General features: G+C 41.4%; 1 protein-coding gene across 1 annotated transcript in view; it reads left to right on the top strand.

Moving 5' to 3' along the window:
• The window catches only part of larp1 (La ribonucleoprotein 1, translational regulator), a 43712-nt gene that overhangs the window by 13354 nt on the left and 5368 nt on the right, over positions 1–24990 (top strand). The window contains exons 2-16 of the mRNA XM_061085276.1: positions 4082–4146; positions 6164–6229; positions 10393–10464; positions 13462–13606; positions 15335–15469; positions 15857–16009; positions 18811–18973; positions 19382–19526; positions 19658–19832; positions 20048–20226; positions 21069–21167; positions 21534–21860; positions 23536–23659; positions 23864–24069; positions 24204–24310. Coding sequence (XP_060941259.1) covers positions 4082–4146; positions 6164–6229; positions 10393–10464; positions 13462–13606; positions 15335–15469; positions 15857–16009; positions 18811–18973; positions 19382–19526; positions 19658–19832; positions 20048–20226; positions 21069–21167; positions 21534–21860; positions 23536–23659; positions 23864–24069; positions 24204–24310 — 2161 coding nt within the window. The remainder of the gene's footprint in view (positions 1–4081; positions 4147–6163; positions 6230–10392; positions 10465–13461; positions 13607–15334; positions 15470–15856; positions 16010–18810; positions 18974–19381; positions 19527–19657; positions 19833–20047; positions 20227–21068; positions 21168–21533; positions 21861–23535; positions 23660–23863; positions 24070–24203; positions 24311–24990) is intronic.

The raw sequence follows: 24990 nt of genomic DNA, 5'->3' as shown, positions 1-24990 counted from the left end.
TAGGTGGTGAAACAGTTGCACGAGAAGTGGTATTTGGATTCCATCAGCCACTAGAAGACATTCCTTGTTTAGCTTGAGTGTTGCTGCTCTTAAACACCCAGAAAGACGTTTATGCTGGAGACTTGATCCACAATCTAAAGATGTAGCCTTGAATAAGATCCTGGACCAAGAAAGTCTTGAATTTTGGTGAACATCAAGCTTTGATACTTCCTTTCATTCCCATCTGTCATTAGTATTTTTTGGCTGAATGGCAGGATGATGTGATGCCAGCAGCTCTGATTAAGATGAGCAGCGTTGAAGCAACATTATGAGTGTGAGAGGCCGGGTTAGCGACTGGAGGGTGCAGCAGGGTTTAAGAAGCTTGTATTTAAAATGTAGGCAGGTTAAGAAGTTAAGCTGCCGACGTCACAAAGCAAACATTTTAGTGTTGAATTAGTTCACATGGTCTTTTTATCCCCCTGAAATATAATGTGGGGGTTACAATGATCAAGATGTCGGTCATTTCCACTCTAATCATTTTGCTTTCGGAGCAGAACTCATTGGAGTTCTTTCATGGAACTTTTTATGAGGTATTGAAGTGTTGCCTTTTGATATTTTTTAGTTTCATGTTATTAAGTATTCTAACGTCGGGTAACTGCAATAGCACCAAATTATCTGCTCTTTTAATTTTATGGCTGTCGAGGGATACATTCTCTCCTAATGGCTCTTTTGCATTGAACCAAAAATATTGGCCTCTAGCAAGATGATGGAACGTGTACACAAATGTTAGTTGACCTTAAGGCATAATCAAAATAAAATTTGACGTGCCTTTTGGGGATTTTCTTTCCTGAAATGGATGAGGCTCTAATGATCCAATTTCACAGTTGTTTCAATGTCCTCCTCTTATTCAGACGCAGTCAACACTGTTTGAGCTGCAGCTGAGGGGAAAAAAGAGACTTTATATCCAGTTACATTTCACAGTGTGTTTTGTGCTCATTCTTTTGTATTTTGACTGATAAAGATGCCCCACTTATTGCCCTATTGGTCGATTTTATCTCCTCGATACTTAATGCTGGGCAGCCTTGAACACAAAAAAGTTTTTGGATTTCTGCTGACAAAATTCCTGCAGACATGACTGTAAAACTTTTGAGCAAAGGGCAGAGTTGTTGGTGTCGGGAAGTTTGAGTCAAATCTTACTATTTCTCAAACTAAATTCATAAAATAAATTGTAGAATGCGATGTCCGTAAAGAGTTTCATCCTGCGAAGGAAGGTCTGGTATAAAGTTCTTCTAAATTGGAGCTGATTGTGAGCAAAGATCAATATGGTGCTGTTCATGTGTTTTGACTCCATTGTGTGTTCATGTTGAACATCTCCATCCACTGGATTCTGTGACAGTGCTTCTTTCTGCCTTACAGCATAGTTGTACAGTCATGCTCTCTGCAAATATGAACTGTGGTGTATCCTTGTGCCTAAAGGATTGTTAAACTGTAAAACCGCTTTCAGACATGCACTGAACCTCTGTCATTTTTCTGAAATTATCCGGCTGTACATGAGAACACCAATATCTGAATCCTGTGTTCTGGCATCCCCTAGTAAATTGTCCAGAGGATGTCTGAGTGAGTTGGCGCGTTGATGATGTTTCTAACATGCGACGGAAGCAAAACTAAAAAAAAAATGCCCAAAATCTCAGGATATAAAAAAGGTGTCATACACTTAGAAGATGCCAGCTTAGGAAGATGAGATTCAGGAGCTTTTGGAGATAAGGGCCGCAGCCGTCACAAACATGTGATTTTTACAGTGGAATGTATGTCATGTCTTGCCGCCTACATACTCAACTCATGCACCACCCCTTGTCTTAATGCTCTAGACATTCTCCTGTTGTAATAATCTCCTTCTCTGGTTCCTGCGCAATCACTGGACCTTCAGCAGGCCTGAAAAAGAAAAGGGTGATTTTCTGTCTATATAAAGTTCCCGATTCTGCTAAAAAGTTTGACAGGAACCGTGCAAGTTCCCCCACAGTTTGTGTAAACTCTTGGTCAGTAGTGGCTCCTCGGTTCAGACAAGATATTCATGTTCACTTGTATTCCCTGCCAGGCAGTTGCAGCATCGTTACCCAGCCTGCCCTTCAGTTATTTATGATTCTGTTCTTCTTCTCTCGGTGTCTCGTCATGGGAATGTGAAGAGGGGTTGTGCACCAATATAACCTGACCTGAACACACTACAGTGGAGTTCAGCTCCAGATATAAAGTTCTGTGTGTGGTGCAAAAAGGTGCTGGATAGCTTGCTGTGTGTGTCACACTGGTGCACAGACCTTATCTGGATATTAAACCCTGCATTTAATACAACTCAGACATAACATCATGTGTTCTTTTCTTTCATGTGTCAGCTCCCTCCTCATATTTGTTTTGATTGATGTTTGATCAGTTAAAGGTTCAGGACCCCTGGACCAGACTTATGTCTGACTGGTTTGTTGTCAGGTTAGAAATCAGTCCCCTTAATATGCCTGATTTCTTGTCCCACCAAAAATCCATAAATGTTCCTTTTGAAATGACGACAATGTCAATTAAATAGTCAATATTACAATGTTAAACCTCACTCTTATCCATGCCAATCAAACCAACCAATGGACAGGGGTGAAAACACAACGTCCTTGGTGAAGGTAAAATCTGACATTAAAATAATTATTTTAAATTAAGAAAATAATAGTTTCAGCTAAAGTCAGTTGAATACCTGGTTAGTGGTTGTTCCTGGAAGAATTCTATGTAAATCAGACCATCTATATGAATAAATTACATTTTAGTTTGCCAACCCATTCATATTCCTGTTATGTCGAACAACATTCTTCCCAAATCTCTTTTCTAATAATATTTTGCACATAAGACTACATATGTTCTCCCAACTCTGTAATTGCACCCTGGGACGTTGCTGCTCTTGGTGTTGTTAGAAACGTAGTGTGCCAAAGGATTTTGTTCCCTGCTCCCTCTCTCTCAGGCATTTTCCCTTGACATGATCATCCTTAAGGAGCTTACTGAACACTGCTCCTTGGTGTAAATGGCTCGGCAGAGACTCAGTGAGCAGCTTTCCCTGCCTTGTATTGCTGCATGTGGTTACACTGCAGCCAAAGACACCACGAAGCAGGATGTCTGACTTAAAGACACAAGCCAGATTAAAATGGTGTAGTGAGCTCAGCTGCTCTGTTTTTGTGTTTATGAATATTTTTTACCCAGGATTGTTGCGTCTTTTTATGAGAAATGCTGTATGTTCCCGTAGACCTCAATCTTTTCAGATTTATTGAAGCCAAAAAAGACACATCTCATTCAGTATGAGTAAAAATTTGCCATCACCAGAACCAAGGTCAAATTTGCAGTGGCGGCATCACTGCTTCAGGATCTGGGCAGACGCACACTACGAGTACAGTATCCTTGTGATGTGCCGTATTACAGTGCCAGATGTAATCTCTCCCCTCTCACCCGCTGACCTGTGCTCACTTTACAGGATAACAATAAACACTAGTTATTAGGGCATAAACGGTACTTAAAGTTTACTTTGTGTCTCTGTGATTCGCTCGAGTCGTACTCCGTTGTAGTGAGGTGTTTTAACTTCATTTCTGCAGAATAAGCGACGCCCCAGTTATGCTTGTTCACGTAACTATAAAGATCAGTTCTTCGTGTGAGTGATTAGAAAAGAGCAGAGGAGCGAAGTCTATTAATTGGTGCCAAGTAATGTGCATGGATGCAGTGGCGCTGCCAAGAATGGTGTTTGGGGGGGGTTAGGTCTACTGTAAAAAAAATCCTAAGGGGAACACCGTCAGATAATTTATTGAGAGCCTGCCTGCCACAGGTAGATAAGACAAGTGATGGAAAAGTTAATTAAAACTGAGAAAACAGGCAAATCATTTAACTGAGACAAGCCAGTGAGTGGATATGGGCAAAACTGCCAGAGAAAAAACAATCTCCTCTGTGTTTAATCTCATGTGTTGTCTGATTAATGCAATGCAATCATCATTGTAGATGAAATCAGTTGTTTTTCTCACTACAAATGGTCTATTGTAATGTGTCTAGAGCCCGTTTTAATTCTGCTGATCTCGATGTGTTTCCACAGAGTCGACCGGCCCTGCCAAGGTGGTGAAAGCAGGGAACCCGCCCAAAGCCAGACGTGGAGGAAAGGTAATGATGCATGCTTGTGTGTCTCAGTAAATTATGTATTCAGTAACGCTCCATTTAAAGTTAAGATGCATTTATAATAACTAACAGCACCAGCATGGCTTCTTGAGGCAGTTACCAAAAATGGATATATTAAGTAACGGCTGCAATGTGACCTGTGTCAGATTTACAGCTTCAGTTTTCTCTAAGACACTTTGAGGATTAATAAATTTACTTTATGCCTCTTCTCTCAGTATTCTGGTGCTTTTCTAAAAGATCACTGTCATACTGTTACATCAGTACTTTTTAGCTTGGTCACAGTTCCCTGTTCTCGTTACCCAAGTGTTCATTTTTCAGCTGACTAGATAAACAAACCACAGATATGTTTTTAATATTTTTTGTGTGGACTGAAGAAATGAACTGCACAATAGGGAAATCATGGTGGCAAAACTATGTTAGATGCTTTCTTGTTTCTAGTCTTTATGCTACGCTAACTGCTCTCTAACTCAACCTTTAAACTTATTAACACACTTCTCTGGTGACGATCAAGTTGACAACTCCATGAGTACCATACAGAAATGACCTACGTGTGTGTTTGCGTGTAGAGCTGAGGACTGAGATCTGATCACAAGTGGCCACAGGTCCTGCATGTGGAGAAACATTCTAATGGCAGGTGTGAACTGACACACTTGGAACTGTCAACTTGTGAGTGGATCACCAGAGACCGGCGTTAATACCAAGTATATACCAGGCCTTTATGGTCAGATTCTAGCGGTTTTTAAGAATCCATAAAGAAATACAGTGCAGAATAAAAACACACTTAAACCCTAAGTGCTGTTTTAAAATCCTAAAACCTGAGGGTTTTCTGAAGCCTCCGACAGTATTAAGAAAACATACAATATTCTCAGCCTCTAAAACAGATAAAGACATGAAATGAAAAAAAGTTTGATAGCTTAAACATTTGGCTTTCATTGCGAACCATTGCAGTTTCCCTAATTCTCATTAATAAAGAAAACTCAGGGAATCCCCTCTTCTTCCTCCTCCTCCTCAAACACATCTCTTATGGGTTGAGCCTTTATCATAGGGTCGACGGGCTCATTTTCTGGGTCTGAATCCTCATTGTTTTTGTTATCTGTGCCTTAATCTACTTCAACATCTATCTCCTCGCCCAGATCCTCCTACTTTTCTCATAATACCCATTGCAATTCCTGCAAGTATTTCAGCCAATCACAAAGTATTTCCTCAGTCACATGTCTTGAAAAGGATGGCCGGGAGGAACACAGACGTCACACCCACTCTTAAAGCTATAATGGGTTAAACACATTTTCTGAATTAAACAAAGCTTTATTTACTCTATGACACCATCTGATATTTTTAATCTCTCTATAAAGATAACTTATCTGTAATAATCGTTAATCTATTGTGCAGCCTTTGGAAAAATTTCTTCATTATCTCAGTGCAGGTATATACGTCAGAGTGTTTATCTTTCACACCTCGAGCTGTGTGTAGTATCCTCCCCTCACACCTGGTACGATGCAAATGTGAGTTCCCGGTGAGCCAATGGCCCGGCAGATAAGACAAACACACTTCGCTCACAGCAGGTCATTCACAACTTCATACCTTCTGCTGGCAGTGTGTGCTTTACTACTGCAGGGCTGTTAAACACACCTTCACCACAAATGTTATGACTCTCCGAGGTAACCCCAGTGTTGCAGGAACAAAAGAAGGAAGCTCTCGGCTAAAGGCTTGAGGAAAGCAGGGTAGCTAGTTGACAGCAGGCAAGACAGGAAAAAGTGTATTTTTGTTTTCTGTGGAGGATTTTACGTATGCACATTTCCCCATTTCTCTTTTTTCTTATATTGGTTTGATCCGTGAACTGAGGGTGAAATGCAGAACCGATGAAAATACTTGAGGTCTTCTCTCTCTCTGTTTCCTAAACCTGCTCACACAAAATTTAACAAATGTAACCAACCAGGTTCGTCCTTTTTGTTTTATTCCACATACCTGTGGAAATTCTGCTCATTCAGCTTACTTTGTGTAGGTTGGAGATTTTGCTGATGCAAACAGCTGGCCAACTCCAGGGGAGATGGCAACCAAAGACATGCAGGTAGGTGGTGTTGCTTGTTTGACAAATATTGACTCACAGAGTAGTAGATGCACACTCAGGACACACTAATGAGATGAGGGTGGAATCATCATGATTTCGACAACAGGCTGTAGTGAACATGTTCTCAGACTGTTTACAGTTTGCCAGGTCACAACAATTGGATGCACAACAGACAAGCTATCTTTTTGCAGGCCTTTTAAACAGAAATGGTCAGATGAGGCGACCATGGACTCTACTAGAAGTTACATGTTCCTTTTACATTCACATCTATAAGAAATATCTGACCACACAGCCAACTAAATAGTGCCTCCGGACCTGGTGTAGTGGAGATTTATTTTGTTGACTTTTTTTAGGTAGGCAAAGGCTAGGTTAGTTTTTTTTTTTAGCGTTGTAAAACTAAAACCTCATTCTTCGTATTTTTTACACTGCAGCCAGTTGAAAATATATAGAATGAGGTAAAAAAAAACAAACGGGTGAAAAGTAAGTGCAGGACTTTAGTTTCTTTGGACTGAGAAGAACGAATCAGGAAGCAGGTTTTGCCCACCCAGGTTAAAAGGCAGCTCCCAAGGTTTTAAACTAAAACATGGTCAGCAGTACTCAAACTCCACAGCAGTGTAGACGACAGGTGTAAACGGCAACAGTGACATATTTTAAAACTAAAATGAAATAGTGTGGATGTAACCAATGTGTCCGGGTTCCTAAGTGTGACTACAATTCAAGACATTGTTAGTGAAAAGACAAACTTCAGAGTGAAACACAATATGTGGGTGAGGTGTAGTTACAAGGGCGATTTAAATGATGTGTTCGGATCAGTCAAAGTGGGTGTGACTCAACAAATACAGCATTGCAGTACAGGGCTATAGTGACTTACTGAGCTGAACTGCTTGTTTCCTTCCAAATCTCATTCCTTTATGTTGCTAATGTCTAAACTCGCACACCTGACACATGATACTGCCACTGCATCCCAGGAGCAAACGGGAACACTTCTGTATAGTGGGTGGGGTCGGCTACTCCCCTCAAACCACATTTGATTGGATAACATGTATGTAACTGCCCCTGAGTTCAAGATGACTCATCAAAATGAAAGGGATAGAAGGGAGGGAGGTTTTGATATAAAGAGGTCACAGGACTCAAACTGGTTAATTGTGTTTTTGTTAGTTCACTTTGTCTGTGGGATGAGAAAACAGAAATGGGTGTCACTCCTGAGTCTGCAGGGGATCACGGGATGGTAACACCGGAGCTAGAGCTGGGAATCCTAATGCTTTTGATTTGTTACCTCAGTGATTATGTGACCGTGACTATGCATTGGGTGCATGACTAAGCACTTCCATACAACATTAAGTTGATTTGTGATGGTATGATGTCAGCAAGAATTACTTATTAGTGATGGGAACAAGATAAAGGCAGAGACGAATTAGTTTGTTTCTCCGTTTGTTCCCGATTGAAGTTACGTCAAACATATGTAAGAACGGATGGAGCTTAGTCAAGAACATCTCAGAAGTCTTTTATTCACCAATCAGTCAGAAGGAGCCGCTCAGCTCGTCCTGCTACTTCACTGTAGTGGGCGTGTCTGTGCAGTTTTCTACAATAGGTATTTCAGTGGTTTTGGCTGTAATTACACACCAGCTCGACAGACAGAGCCGTTTGCGTCTGCTGACCCAACAGCATGTTTCTTTTTTAAGTGTCAGGGTTAGCGCAGGCTCACCACCACACCAAGGCCTCTTGGACTCTGAGGGGACAAAACAAAGATGGCTGACCACACAGCAGGCATCAGGCCCAGTTCTCCAACTCCATGGTGGTGAAAGAGGAATAATAACTTATTAGAAATACTATTAATTAAGAAGTGAAGAATTAATGATGAAATAATTCATGATCAGAGAATTCAGTTCTGATGGATTCAAACCTCAATCCTTTAACTGAAATGATGATCGTAAATAACACCTTGAGTTAACACACACATACACACACCTTATTACAGATATAGGAAACGCCTCGACAGCTTTACAACATGCAAACATTTAACAACTTGTTTGTTTAATTTATTCAAATATGTGCCCTATGAGGTCATGGCCTCATCCAGCTCTCCACAGGTACATTTTAGAAAATGTGGAACTATTCCTTGAAACAGAGCAACAGCGAAGTCAAACATGGTCTCAGCTGTAAACACTCAGCACCTGTTGCTTACTCTGGAGCCTCTTAGTTTAGGTGTCATGGCAGCTTGTGCCATAAATCCAACATATGGATCCTTCAAAAAATACTTACAATCGTACGCTACAGCTGTTGGTCCGAACGGGGGATACGTCTAATTTGCTTCGTCTCAAAGTAGCAGGAGTAACGAATCACCCCCACCTCAGCCAGTTTCTATTTCTGATCTCAGGACGATAGTGCGTCACCTAGAGAGCCACCATGGTAACCCTGCACTATTTTAGGCAGCCAGGTCTGGGGAGAACATGAAGAAGCGTCCGTGTCGCGGAGCAGGAAAATGTGGGTCACATCATGATAGCCAGGAATAACCGGTGGGTACGGTGCCATAGGCAGAGTATTGAGATGTCAGCCAAGCCCTGGGAAGGGATGTCCTTTTAGGATAAACAGCCCCTGGACCTGTGTTGCTGCTATTCTCAGAGCGCTGGAGTTCACTGTCCATCATGTAACATTTAAACCTGTAACCTGCAGGGTTGTGCTGTTGAATTGAATGCCTTGGTTGAAGTTAAAAATAGATATTTCCTGCAATTAACCTGACCAGGTTTATAATTTATATACATTATAATTTCAAAATGAAATTGACTAAATGTATAATTCACTTGTGGCTGTTCGCCATCAGCCTCATCCATCAAACCAAGTTCTAGCCTCTCAAATGCCACAGTGTTGACTACCTCAGCTTTTATATAAAGGCAGAATAAATCTGACAGAAACTAATTGGAACTTATTTTGATAATTTATTAATTGCTTACCTCATGTGTATTAAACAATATAGACAAGAGACTTCAAGAATCTTCAAATGTGAAAGACAAACCCCTGCAAACCCAGTTTTCCGGACATTTCCAAAAGTTGTCTGAAAACAGATATAGTCGTGTTTTAATTTTAAAATCTTTAAAAACCATCGGCTTCTCCTTTAAGTAGTATGATCAGCATTTTTTTAGTGGCACCAGGAAGTAGTGAGTGTAAGGAAATGGGTGCATACCAGAAGAGTTAAGTCCATATTGATTTGTGTCAGTTTGACTCTTGTGTATGATTACAATCGAAAACCAGTTGTCTTATCGGTTATTGCTTTATGTAGTCGTCTGTTTTGTGTCCAGAGTAAAACTTGTGCAGGGTTTAGGTTGCTAGGTTGTTGATCTGAGGTTTTTATCACTCAAACTTCAGCCGTGATCAGGATTCTAAATTTCTGTGGTAAATCCACCTTGACAACAGCTCCGTTGGTACCTTCCTGTGTTGGAGGAAGAGTGAATCAGCATCCTTGTGATCTCATCATCACTGTCTACATTTGCACGATTATACCACATGTCTTCATCTCTTTTGATTCAGAAAACTCGCGCACACCTGAGCTTTGAACGCAGTCTTCTACTCCAGCCACGATTTCCGTCATTTCACAATTCCCTGCCCTCGCTAAAAATAATTGCCTTTTATTCCCATCTGTGTAGACTCCAAAGCAATAAACATAACAAATGTGTTGCCTGCCTCCATGTAATGACACAGCATTAGCCATTTAGCTGCTGAAATGATATTGGATGTACTTTATAAAACCCAGAGGGAGCTCAGTGGAGTGTAGATGCAGCGTATGCTTCTTATTATCCACAGCTTGTGCAGCGTTCACTTGGCATTTTCACTGTTTGATGGCAACAGGAAGAAGCATATTACCATCATTGTTGTTTGGGCAGAGCAACACAACACAGATGAGATTTTAAAGATGCAACAATGTGTTTACTTTTTTTCAGTTCCTCGTTGCATAAAAAAGACCAGATTAGGACTCCTTGATAATTCAAACCAGATCAAGTCCCAAACATTGACATTTTAAGACTCATAACTCCTGTTCATTTCTGTTAAGCAATAGAGCATGTTGTTCATTTTCTACATTCATTGTGTGTGTGCATGTTTGTGTGTGTGTGCTCATCATGGTCCACCCCATTGTCGTCTCTAAACTGCTCTTCCCTCCCTCTGTTCAGATCGAGGCAGTGACACGGACCGTGTCCTGCCCACCGACTGTCAGGCAGGTCAGAGACTCATCGAGATTCAGTGTAAGTTCAACCTGCAGCCCATGAACCCTGCAGCCGTCCCACCTGCTGACATCAGTCTGATTTATAATTTACTAACAATAATTTGTTAATAATTTACATCGGGAGTGGGTCCTCTCTAGGGAGGCCGCCATGTTTTTGTACAGTAGCCCAAACTGGACAAACCAAACACCTTTTGAGTTTTTATGACAACTCAAGGTGACCACAGGTTCTCTTTCATGTTTAGAAGGGGATGGGAGGGTAAGGTGAGGGGGACTGACCTGCAACATGCAGCCTTACCAGTAGATGTCACTAAATTTTACCCACTGCACCTTTAATTAATCCAATGACTCATGGACATAGTGTCTTAGTCCTTACTGAACGAATAAACAGAATATCAAATATTTGAGGTAGATCAAATTGTAGAATTACAATAACTCAACTTGTAAGTTTACATTTTTTAAACATTAGTACTCGTTTGACTATCATTTATGACCACAAAGTTTACAACTCCAACATTGTTCAGCTTGTGACCGGGAGACGAGCTGTGAAGTTCTGTTGTGCACTGCAGACTGGAATCATACTGTTTAACCTATTACTGCTGAGACGAGACCTTTTCCCTTCCAAATTTAAATTTTACATAAAGTTATCTATCTATAAGTAGTGATATAAATTGTCCCTTCAAAACATAAGAAACGTCTGTAAAGACTTGATATAAGGACTCCATATGATTTGGAAGTCCAGGTGCCTCAGTTATACAAATTGATATCGAATGTAAAACCATAAATTAGACTATATAATCACTAATCCCCCCTGGCCGGTGGTTTCATGAACCAGTTAAACCTGTTGTTAACCTGCTGCACTGTTTAAAGCGCCAGACTTATTTTTAGCAGCTCGGCTCATTTAGGATTTTTTTCTGTTGGTAAATTACAGTGTGCAACCCTGTCTGTTTAAACCTCTTTCTTCCTCACCTCATTTTTAAACGTAATTTTTCAGAACACATTTAACAATATTACATTAATATTAAACTTTATTGAATGAGCCATTAAAATCATAATGTATATTTACATAGTTAAACAGCTGGATTAACCAACGTTAATTGTTCCAAAGGGCCGTAGAGTTTCACTACGCATTTTGCAGAAAGTCATGTCTATAGATACATTGAAATAAAAAAATAATTGTAGGATCCTCGGGCTGTTCTGATTGTAGCCTGGGCGGATCCTACATCACATTTCAGTTGGAAGTAATTATAGAACATTCAATTAAAAGCCTAAACATGTCATTAGACACCGATTTATCTCTGTAAACCTGCAGCCGATCCAAAAACGATGAGCGCAAGAATCAGACGTGTTGCAGCCTGTGACTGATACTATTCCAGATTCTGTTAGATCAGACATGAATTGTCTGCCCCAGGTTATTTTTTACATATTTGCAATATTGTGTCCCTCATTTCCAGAATTGTTGCTTGTCTCATTTGTTGTTTGTGTGGTGAGTCATTGTTTAACAGTGTTGAGAGCTACAGTGCATGTTTTAAGTGAGTCTTTATTTCAATGGCTGAGCTCGTCGAGTTGTGAGGGCGTGTGCACATGGAGTGCATGGTTTGTGGTATGAAATGTGTCATACCTCAGGAGTACTCATTCGACTTAAGACCAACGCTTTGCATGACTTCTAGGTCAAACCTCTCAGGCCTATCGCACTCTGCAGATCTGTGTGTAGCTGATAGCTGAGCTGCTGTAGCACAGAGGAGGAGGCTGGACTCTGTTTGATTTGAATAAGTCACATATTGGCTCTGTGAGCAAAGATAAAGACCGCGGGCGATTCCCTGTGTGGTGAACTGCTCTGTGTGTAACTGCTCGCTGTCCGAGGCTCGGCCTGAGAACGGAGGTGGAACTTGTGGGTGTGTGTGTGTGTGTTGCATTACTGCAGATGAAAATGAGACTGAACAAAAGAATGAAAAGTCATTACCACAGGCTAAGACTGCTCTTTAACCCAGACACTTTTAATGTGTCCCTGAGGAGTTGCTCTGTCAACTTGAAGTGACAAAATACCCCAAACACTCCATACTTAGTACAAAACATTTAAATGTTTTATTTGATTATAAATTATTATATATTTATAAAAGTCTTTGGTTATAGACCGATCCCACTTTATTCCACAAACTAGATTGTTGGGAATGGTCCACTTACGTCTTGTTTTATTACAAATGATCTGCTCTTTCGGTTTATTTAGTTTGCACTTTGCACAACAGATTTTTGAAATACTACACTTTATGTAATGAGTACTGGTTGTATACTGCAATTACTGCAGTAACATGGTTGTAAAGATTTTGCATGGTTGGTTATAGAGCCATAATCGTTTATCAGTTGTCCAATTTGAAAAACGAGCCTATCACAGACAAATTATTAATGTCTGTTTCCTGATGTGAAAACGTTTCTTTCACAGGAAGCTGGTGAGTTTTAAAACAAGAATTATTATTATTGGCTACATACATTGTAATATTAAACTACGGACGCTGCAGCTGCACGTCGCATGTGAAAGGTCAGCGAAGTGTCAGGTTATATAAAACCTAAAAGTGAAGACCACCTGTCATTACTCAGTGTTGGATACTGAGTATCTCTCGCACCAGAGCTTCATGCCCACCATTGTGACATAGCCAGCAATCCAAAGCTTGACATTATTAGCATTGCATATATGACTGATAGTTAAGGTTATTAAGCTTTGATTGGACTACTGCTTCCTGGATGTAATTCTGTGCAACTTTATGTTTCAAAATGTCCAGAGCATGTTTAGAACTCAGATTTCACTTTGCTTAATCAGAAAAGAACCCTTGTACATTTCTACATGTGCTCATGTTTTCAGTTTAACTTCCTGTATAAAATAAGTGTTTCGCAAAATAGTTTTGCGGGAAATTAATAACATGTTAACCTCTGATTTTGATATTCGTGTCTCCAAAGGTTCACTTCACAGTCCCTCCAGCTCGTTTTCTAATCATGTGTCTTTGTGATCCTGTTTTGTGTCCAGGTCCCGAAGAAAACAATGACCAAGAAGGAGTCAAAGGACAAGAGCAACGAGGAGAGCAAGGAGAACCTGAAGGCCAAGTCAGACGACTCTGGAGAGGAGAAAAACGGCGACGACGACTCCCAGAAGAACGGCCCGAAGAAAAAAGGTGAATCTTTTTGAACAAAATGACTCAAGTACTCAACATTAGCACACCCGTGTTTGTACTTCTCATAGAAAACTAAGTCTTAGCTGGTTTATGTCGAATATAGATTTAGTTAAACACAGTGTGTCCTCCATAGGGAGACGAGAGATTTTTGCACTTGACATCGGTAACGGCTTCTTTTATACATTTGAGGTGACAGAGTAGAAGCTTTTGATGGCTGTGTTCGGGTCTGGCAGCAATAAAAGTTTTAACTACAGCAGCCATCACAGGCAGCGAGTGTTTTCTGACCTTCACTACATGGTTACCCTCCGTGACGAATGTTGGGTTCGTTGTGTGGGGGTCTCTCTCTCTCTTCTTCTCTTTGGTGGTCGTCAGGCTCGTTTTTCTTTGCTGAAACAAAACTGGCAAAGAAATGCATCGGGGAGGATTTCACTTCTGCAGCCAGAGTGTTTTTCAGTCTCTACAGGGAGTTGTTTTTAGTTCACTTTGTATTTTCCGAACTTCACTTTGTGACACTGATGCTCAGACATTCACCTTTCACATTGATATATATACTTACACACTAAAACCAAATATGAAAGCACACAAAAGTCCTAGAACGAATATCTGTAAGTGACAACCACAAGCATTTATCTTGTGTCAAGTTTTATGCAACACTACAACCTTGACTTGTCTTACATGGACTGGACATGTGACCTGCAGACTTGCTGTAGAAGTGATGAGAACTTCATGTCTCTTCTCTGACTAAACATCAATGGAGAGAAATTTCAAAACTCTGATCTCAGCATTGAAGCAAAAAGGAAAAATCAGGAACTGGCAAACCCAATCAGCTATTTGGCTAATGGCCTGTTTTTGGTTGGATTTATGAAACTGGTAGTTGGTTTGACATTTCTGCCATCAAAAATGTGCTACTGAATAAACTGTAGTGAGCTCTTTTTAATATTTGACCAAGTGACCTCTGTGTGATGTGCAGATCCATATTTGTTTTCACCCCTTTCTTTTTACCTCAGCCAATGAGGTCATGGTGAAGTCTATTGCTGATTTGGTAAAGGTGCAGATTCACAATTCTTTGTTTTAGACATTTTTATCGGTTTCTGAGGAAATAATTTAAACCTATAAGATTGCACAGTTAGGTGCAGAAAATCCAGATTTGGTGGAGGAAAATATTTCGAATTGGCTTTGGCCATGTGCTCTTCTAAGTGCCATTCTTCATTCTCCTTTGCTCTGCACCTCCCTCCCTCTCTTACTGTAGTTTTCTCCCTCTCTCTCCGTTACCCTCTCAGTCAGACACAGGGCCACGTCACTTTAAAAAGTGGCCAACATTTCCTCTTTGCTATGCATGTGGTATCTGTCACACGCTGACCCAAACTTACACTCATCATTCCTACAACCAGACACGGGTTTACACAGCAGATCACTAATGCATCCTGCTGGCCAACCGAGGTAGTGCAGCTGACTTAGTGCTGTGTCACCACTAGAAGACCCAGGAGTATTGAGCACCATATTTCCTCATGATCACGGTTATACAGTTTGCCACATCCAGTGTCTGAATGCTGCTTCAACGCTCAGTTAACAAGTTTAAAGTGATCCAAAGTCATAGTATTAATACTCTTGTTAAAAGATCACTGGGTTTAAGTCCATCAAATGTTTTAAATTTACTTAACGTTTAATCCACACTTTAATTGGGACTAAAGGAATGATCTCTAAATGTGTCGCTGTCGTTACAAACAGGAAACAAGCAGAAATGGGTTCCCCTGATGATTGAGGTGAAGTCCGAGGGTCCCAGGGAGCGCTCGGCCTCCAGGAACAACAGCAGGCAGAACGAAAACCCCCGCCTCCCTCCCAACGCCAGGAACGACCTCAGAGGTGAGTGCAAGGCCGTCACGTAACATTGACCTCACGGCGAGGCCGCATGTTACTGCATTTAGCTGTTAGAGGCAGCGTGCATGACTCAGCAGCAGGATGTGGAGAGATCAGGGAACTTCTTTTTACTTTGCTGCTCGCTTTGATAGTTTAACAGTTTAAATTGACATATAAAATCACTTGTTTTTTTTACATTCTCAGGGGAAACAAGATTGGCAAACATTTGATCTTTTCCTCTGCGTAATAATTTCAAAGTCACTTTTAATGACTTTGAAATTATTACCATGCGTTATGACTTGATTGGATTTCCTGCCTCCATGTTAGTATTGATGGTTCAGTGTGGTGATGTGTTTGTGTAGATATACAGATTTGTGTTTGTTGTCCCTGCAGACTGGCACAGTCAAAAGTACGAGCGTGAGTGGCGTGACGATCATGACGAAGTGTCAAGTGTGAAGAGCGAAGGGGCGCCGTTCCGCGGTGGGTTTAGAGGTCGTGGACGTGGAAGAGGAAGAGGCCGGGGACGAGGCAGAGGTAGCGGTAGAGGTATGTTTTATTTATTTTTATTTCACTCAAAGATGGACACAGACAGGAATTTAAAATGTATTTTCTTTTGTGGTCCTCAGTATTTTTTCTTATGTTTCAAACATAACTGGCACAAAAAGATTCAATATGAACATCACACATGAAGTGGGCCTACAGTGAGATGTATCAATACAAGTGTATGTTTATGTAGCCTTTTTTAAGCTTGTTTATAAAATGCTTATAAATAAATCGACAAAAGGACAGAATTAAAATCAAATAAATGGCCCAGATCATAATAAAGAAAAGATTTCTGGTAGAAGTACATTTTGAGGCACTTCTATCTGTGTAAATAAATTATTAAATGTTTTCATTATTTCTGTTGTGTTTTTTACTACACACTTTAACTGTTGACATTGTTTAGATCTAAGCTGCAGACATGCTGTAGAAGTGATGAGATCCTCATGTCTCTTCTCTGACGAAACATCATGGAGAGAACTTTTCAAATCTCTGATCTCAGCATTGAAATACAAAAACAAAACAAAAATCTCTTGACACTTAACTGGGCCAAGATCAGGCAATATACAATATTTAAACACTGATAATCTAAGAATATACATATTTCTACACAAAACTGAACTATCAGCTTACACAAACACTTACTTGTCATATGCATGGAGAATGTTTAAGGAGAAATACAAATTAATTTGCAGAAAAAACTAAGAATGTGACATTACAATTGGTGCATTGTAATTTGGGTCTATATTTTTTCACTTTTTGGAAATAAACATAAAATGTAATTATGACACGAAAAAGGAAACACCTCATGTCATTGTGCTGGTGTAAAGAGTAAATTTAGCTGGACAGAGTTGTTCAGTTGAGAACTCTCCTGAGTAATGGACGTAAAATCAACAAACCTGAAAAATAAAGAAGCTGTTATGGTTAAAAGAGGTAAAATGACGACAGATGTGGGGCAACATGTTGGCCTCTAAAAAGCCCCATTTGAACAAGCATCGGACAAGACATGTAGGTTAAGTTACATCAATATAAAGTAGGGACAGAAAACACCAAAAATGTTCAAACCTAGCGAACAGACTAAAGTCAAACTATTTATTTAATCATATATATGCTCTTATTGCTACCAAGTAGAAATGCTTCTCTTTGCCCAACAAAATCGAGCAGGTTTAACAAAGCAGTGTCTGACTAATCTGGGAGAACTGTAACTTTCTTTGTGCTGCGTCGTCGTGGTTGCGTTGGGGCTCCACCGAGGCTCCAACAAAGACATGCAATAACCAACCAGAAAGTGTTTGAGTGAGCAAAAGGCCTTGGGTCCAGCAGAAGAAGCAGGTTTCCTGTTGGTTTTGGCAGGATTCTCCCTCTCTCCTCCCCCCGTCACTCTTTTTTATACACTCTGATTTCCCTCCCCCTCTCCACTTTCTCTCCGTTTTTCCGTCTCCCTGCTCGCCTCCCCTCGCTGAGGGAGAGAAAACACGGGAAACATTTAAAACTGTGATAGGGAAGAAAAGTGAACAATGTGGAGGAAGAATAAGGACAAATTGTCTCAAAGACTCATTATTGATGAGATGGTGCATTTGTTCACTAGGGCTGCCACTAACGACTATTTTTCTATCGACTAATCGGACGACTATTTTATCGATTAGTCGATTAATCTAAACGACAAATTTTCCTCCAAAAAAATCAAATTGATCATTCATTTCAGTTAATTTTATTTTGACAACAACAAACTGTATGTCATCGTATAATGCAGCACAAAACAAAATGTAAAGAAAGGCTCAAATATTAAAGTGCAAAACTGTAGGTTTAAACTAGCAACTCCAACGTGATAAAAATAAATAAAGAGGGCTTATAAGTTAAGTCAGCAGTGCAACTCAAAAAGATATCAAAGTTTCTATTTAACCCCTTATCAAAATAAAAAAGTTAGGTCTGCATATTAAACAAAGTGCAACATTTTTAAAGTATAAGAAACAATGGTGTCCAGCACAAAATCAAACTCAAACGTCAGTTAGACATGTGTGTTGTAATGTAACAATGTCAGCATGTCCACATGTTCGGGACTCAGTCTAGCGGCCCCCCCCCCCCCCCCGCGCGAACGGAGGCTTCCCCCCGCGGGCGCCGTAGCTGAGGTGACGCGAGTAGGACCCGCGCCGGGCCGCCGTCCGCACCTGCGACGGACACCGGCCCGCGGTCCAAGAGAGAGGAAGCCCCCGCCCCCCCAAAAAAAAACAACTTGAGGCGGGCCGCACACCGAGCCTCCGGCTGCGTGGAGGGGAGTGCGCCGGGGCGACTGCTCCCCCAGCCGCGGCATGCATAGTCTATGGCGGCATGTGCCCAGCGGTTTAAAAAAAAAAAATGCGTCGACGCATTTTCAGCGTCGACGTAATCGATGACGTCGACGAATCGCGGCAGCCCTATTGTTCACCTCATCTGTGTGTGCTCAAAGGGACTCTACACAAACACTCACTCTGTGGCAGACAGGAGATCATATTTCAATAAGGGGTTGATTAGACTCTGAACAATTTATCTTCTTGTAGCCCTTTTTTATTAAATCAAAATATAGTAATGCAACGTTGACCCATCAAATAACAACCAGGCATGTGTGTGACTGCAAAACAAAATGCATCAAATATTCATTACTTAAGAAAGACTGAAAATACAAGTTAGGAAAAGTTAGGAAATACAAGCAGCTGTTTGTATTGTTTTTGTAGTTTGTGGGATCTGCACTCGAATAGGCTGCATACAATATAGCATTAGAGTTAAAGATTCAAATCTCTGCCTCTTTAACTGACTGTGTCTGTCCCATCAAGGCCACTACGACTACCACTACAGCTACAAGTCCTACGACATGAAGGACGGACCCCACGGGCAGAAGTTCGGCAACGCTATGACCTACTACTACGACAACATGAGCAGCAACGACATGTTCTCCGTTGACCAGGACCTGCTGAAGGACTACATCAAGAAGCAGATGTAAGTTTGGGTTCTTTTTTACAGCAGAGATACACAGACAGCGTCAAAACTCAGTTTTAGCTGCATTGAATGTTTAAAACCCTTAAATCAAATGTCTGTGGCCCTCTGTCTTACCCGATGTTTTATTTCAGTGTCTCTCCAGAAGACACAAATGGCCAATATATTTTTTTTCTGAAAACAAAAAAGTTAGCTATCCATAAGAGCAAATTTGTCATTTAAAACAAGGTTTAGAGGAAGTCACACATCTCCCCTACCTGAGAGTACCTCTCACCTGCATCTTTCCCTCATGTCTTAGTTCGTCCCATGTTAGACAGATAGGACAAATGTGAGGAAACACTTAACTGCAGACTTGTCACTATGTCCTGGATAATGTTGACCATGTGTGTCTCATGTCTTCGCCCTCTGCAGTGAGTACTACTTCAGCCTGGACAACCTGGAGCGGGACTTCTTCCTGCGGAGGAAGATGGACGATGAGGGCTTCCTGTCCATCGCACTCGTCGCCAGCTTCCACCGAGTGAAGGCCCTCACCACCGACGTCAACCTCATTATGGAGGTTCGCACATTACTTTCCCTCACTTGGATTCTGCCGATGAAAGTGAACAGCAAAGTTGCCGATAGATGATCTGAGATTATGAGAATGCGATTTTTAAACTCTTCAATCCAACCCACTCTTTCTCCCACCAGTCTTTGAAGGATAGTAAGGAAGTGGAGGTGATCGACATGAAGATCCGTCGGAAGGTGGACCCTGAGAAGTGGCCTCTCCCGGGCCTGAACATGCCAAACAACACCCACACCGACTTCTCCCAGCTCATAAACTGCCCCGAGTTTGTCCCGAGACAGATGCCAGAGGAGCCCCAAGGTGAGCGCTCTGACCTGATCTTAATGAAGCTCGATTTCCACTGTGGTGATTTGTCTTATTTGAATACAAGTTCAAATAATTTTACTCCATTGGCCGATTCTAAATATTAGGCCTCACTAAGTCTTGTGTCCTGATTTCCCGGTTTCAGTGCTTTCACTTCATCTGCAGTCTTAATACTTGACACTTTTCTCTGGGACCCTGTGTGTTTGCTGCAGGTTCTCCAAGGGCCTCCACACCAGTGCACAAACTGAAGACCGAACCGGACATCTCCAACCTCAAGACGATGCCTAAGGGCCTCTCCGCCAGCCTCCCTGACCTGGACTCCGAGTCCTGGATCGAGGTCAAGAAGAGGCCCAGACCCTCCCCGGCCAGACCCAAGGTCAGCACAGAGAAGGTGAGGTTCAAATCAGACTCGAGCGTTTAGAGAGAAGGTTTTGAAAGCAATGAAGATGAACTGAGGTTTCAGAGCTGTGAATCCTTGAGTGTTCACATCGATGACATAGAATCGTCACTCACATGATCATTACATTAAGTTTTCCATTCAGATCTTCCATGGACCATGATCTATTGTTGCCAAATTTTAGAATTTTTAGATTACATATCACGATAGTAAAATTGTGTCCCCTCAAATAAATCCATATTCTTTCGTTACTTTATTGGTAAAACTTGTTATAAAGTCTGTGTGCTTATCCAAACTACTAATGCATTAACCAATCACCAAATATTTGTATAATCAATTCATAGTTTAAAGTTATTGATCAATAAAAACTCTTATTACCTTAATTTATTTTCTATAGATATGTGGAATTGCCGCTTTTCTGTTTTGTATCAATTTAAATAGAAATAAATGTTATTGCATTTTAAATTAAAAAAGGTGATTTGCAGTTAATACTGATGAGCTGTTATCAGACATGGTTTATGTAGAACAAATGAGATTCAGACTCTCAGGCTCATGCAGCATCATGTTTAGATTTTAAGCACTTTTTGTTGTTGTGTGTTTTATTTTTCTTTTGTAAAAGAAAACCTCAGTAAGACCAGTTTGCCTTCTCCTCATCTTATTAACTTTCCACATTGTTTTTTTCGTTCTGCCATCCTCTCCCCATATCTCCTCCTCCTCCTCCTCCTCCTCCTCCTCCTCCTCCTCCTCCTCCTCCTCCTCCTCCTCCTCCTCCTCCTCCTCCTCCTCCTCCTCCTCCTCCTCCTCCTCCGTGTGTCACTGCTGTTTGACTGATGCAGGCCCCTTCGTTGCAGCAGCAAAGGGAGAAGGACGAATTGATTCGTTCCCCGTTGCTGCAACCCGGCTCCTCACCAATGCCTGCTACCTCAGGAATTAAGGTGTGTTTGACTATTATACTTTTAAGTCTTATTCCCCTGGAAACCACATTTTGGGATACAATTTTGGGCAACTGTTCAGAAAGACAGCTACATTTTATCATTAAGGATATTAAATGTCATTGATATTTAATTTACAAAGGATTTATATTAGAGAACCTGCCTATCCTCAAATTTAAGAAGCTAGAACAAAATACGTTTTAATTGATGAATTAATTTAAATGATAAAAATTGATCACAACTGATCACAACTGTTATTTCAATTCAGTAGCTGCACGTTATCGACCACATGGGGATACAGAATGAAACCACCCAATCAGCCAACACCTTCTCATAGTTTATTTTCTCTTTGTTTTGTTCTGTGATCAGGACGGAGCCGAGCCGGACGAACCGGAAGAGCTGGACTTCATGTTCGATGAGGAGATGGCGCAGATTGACGGCCGGCGCAACACCTTCACCGACTGGTCGGACGAGGACACGGACGGCGAGATAGACGACCACGACGTCAACAAGATTCTGATTGTGACGCAGACGCCGCCCTACCTGAGGAAGCACCCAGGGGGCGACCGCACAGGACACCACACGTCGCGCTCCAAGCTGTGCGGCGAGCTGGTCAAGGTGATCAACGACGGGCTCTTCTACTACGAGCAGGACCTGTGGGACGACACCTACGAGCCCGAGTACGCCACCATCAAGGTGAGGCCACGTGATGTGTTGCTGATGTGGTGATAATTCTGCCTTTTAAGAACTCAATTTTAGTCAAACCAGGTAACGTTTTATGTTCGAATCACAAATATTTACAAAAAAGGCTCATTGTTTTTGGTCTTTAATGATTCTCTCCAGCAAAACCCTTTTTTTCCTGTAAGATTATTTTAAACAAAAAAATTAATTTAAAGGAAGTTGTCATTTCGAGTAGTTTTTTATTTAGTTAAGTTCTAAATAACCTTCTTTATTAAATGTTGTATTCAGAGTTACAAACAAGCAAATTGTTGAAATTGTTTATTTTAAAAATCTAAATCCCCCCCCCGCCCCCTTTTTTTTTACATAAACAAAATACCAGGTTATTCTGGATTATTTTGGTCGTTAAAAACAATTTCCTGATCCTTTATGACACAAATGAGACTCGACCAGAATGTCTGTGAGCAGTGTAACTCAAGGTGGGCTCTTCTGACAGCTTCCATGTTACGTGACTGTGTCTCTGTCCAAGTCCAGATGATACATTTATTCTTCCCCGGTTAAAGCTGTTTCTGGACATGGAAACCCGACACAGAACAGAAAGTTTGTTTTGTTTTGTTTCTCTTCTGTTGTCACCGCGGCCCATTGTAACATTGTTGAACTCTTTGTGGGACCTTCACGTGCTCGCCCGCACACATCCAGCGGCGTGTGGAACAGGGGACGCTTGTTTATAAATAAACCCCACACACAAGGCCTCGGCCTGAGGGGGTCGAAGTGACGGGCTGCAGGGGGGAGTCAAAGATGGACGCTCTGAGATCTGAGGAGACTTGGTGGAAGGAAGGCGAGAGTGTGAGTCGCACCTTGTGAACCGATGAGAAGCTGCGCGAGACTCGTTGTGTGTTTGTGGTCACATTTCTGAACTGAGCTGTTGTTGCGTTTGGGGACAGTAGCTGTTGTTATTAGGAGGTTGGAAAATTCAGGGTCTGTGTGGATGTGACTCAGCTGGTGAGCGTGTCAGTGTCAGAACAGTGAGGGACATGAAGGTGAAAAGAGTGTTTTTGGCAGCTGTGTTTTGCTGCTGCATCTCAATCTCCAGGCTGCTGCAGATAAGGTCTGTTTATCCTCCATTTGTGAATAATTCCTTCAATGTACCAGGTTTATTTATTTTTATTTGTTTATTTATTATCTGTTAAGTTTTTCGATGGACACTCTTTCAACTCGCCCCTGTGTTTCTGTTTGCCACTACGATTACATAAAAGCTATTGAACAGATTACACACAAATTGGTGAAAGGATGAGAGGAAAGAAAGAGCCTGTTACGTTTTGGAGTGATCTGGTTAAATGGGCAGATCCAGGAACTGTGTTTCACTTTCTTTAACATTGCTGTTTGGGATGTTTTTGACATTTTCACCAGTTTCCCAGTGAATAATTAATGGATCCATTTAGAGGACTGATCTCTGTGTGATTTGGTGCCGCTTCATTGGAAGACTGTTGGGCCTTGGCGAAGGTGTTCCCTCTGCTCAGTGCCATTTTAGTTTTTAGTTTCGTTTCAGAGAAATGTCAAAATTCGGGGATAAGCCTTTACATTTTAGGCTTAGACATTTGCCACATTTCCACCCTAAACTTTGCCCTGGACCTCTTAGATTTGATGGTTTCCTTTCTCGTCACATTAATGCTGGATCTTCTACCTTCTACAGCAAGAGGTGGAGAACTTCAAAAAAGTCCACCTGATCACCCGTGAAGAGTTCGACTGCCTGACCCCCGAACCGCCTGTCGACCCCAACCAGGAAGTCCCGCCAGGCCCACCCAAGCCTCAGCAGAGTAAGAGCACGGAAACACACAAGGCACAAAAGAAACAAACGCATCAAGTATCGTCTTTATTTGGAATACGGTGAATCTATTAATGTTGAGGAGTAGTTTTTATTCAGTAGAATAAAATTTACTACAACATTCTGTAGAATATTTTCAATAACCTGCTGGAAGTTGTTTCTGTCTTATTTAAAAAAAATTCTCTTCCCTCCTCAGTTCCCACAGATGCTTTGGCTAACAAACTCTTCGGCGCCCCTGAGCCCTCCTCCATAGCTCGCTCTCTCCCGACTACTGTGCCTGACTCGCCCAACTACCGCAGTGCCCGGACGCCACGCACGCCTCGCACCCCCCACCGGAAGGACTCCACCATGACGCCGCGCTTCTACCCAGTGGTGAAGGAAAGTCGGCCTGTTGATGCCAAGGTAAGATGGTTGCCTGGTGATGGTGAAATCAGAAGGTTTTAATGTTTTAGAGGAGCAACACTAGTTATTGGAAGACAGTTAGTGACACTTACTTTCAAATGATCTTGACAAAAAATGTCTCAATCATTTTTCAGACGCCCAGGAAGAGGAAGACCCGACACAGCTCCAACCCGCCCATGGAGTGTCACGTTGGCTGGGTGATGGACTCCAGAGAGCATCGCTCCCGTACGGCCTCAGTCAGGTGAGGCTCACTGCTCCGGACTCTGTTTGTCTTAAATTACCAGGACTACCAAACTTCATTTTAGTTGTGGGATTTTACAGTGGAGCTGCCAAGAAATTATATAAGTCTATTTTTGTCTCAATATTGTCTTTAAAAAATCACAATTTAAGACATTACGATTATTTTGGGACATGACAGACATAATACAAATCAAGGATTTGAAACAATTATATGTACCAATAAAAAGGATGGTCTGGATTTCAGTTTGAATGAGGGTATTTTAAGTTTAATAGGTGGTTAGTTTAGGTCAAACCAGAAGAGTTAAATATTTCTTAATGCGTCTGCGCAGCCCTTATTAATCTATAAAGAATGTGAAGTCACAACCGTCCCTGACATGGCAGGTGTGAGACGTCCCTTTTGTTTGAATGAACTGAATTCAGTTCATGAGCTGACTTAACTGTACTTCGGTCTTTTAAGTTTTGCATTGAGATTCTTTCAGGGTTAAAATTGCCTTTTTATATTGTGTCCCGAATATCAGGCTTTTCAAAGTGTAATTGAAGTGAAGGGTTTCTTCAGCAGAGAATCACCTCAGAATCAGGACCAGCTTCACTGCTCCAGTAGTTGTTAAACTTAATGTGCTTTTTCTCACTCTCTCTCTCTCTCTGTGTTCTTTACCTTCTCCTCCACCTCTCTCCCTCTCA

This window comes from Limanda limanda, chromosome 14 (assembly GCF_963576545.1).
Source record: "Limanda limanda chromosome 14, fLimLim1.1, whole genome shotgun sequence".
Classification (NCBI taxonomy): domain Eukaryota; kingdom Metazoa; phylum Chordata; class Actinopteri; order Pleuronectiformes; family Pleuronectidae; genus Limanda; species Limanda limanda.
The sequence above is the reverse complement of the archived record's forward strand: the minus strand, read 5'-3'. Positions and strand labels throughout refer to the sequence as shown.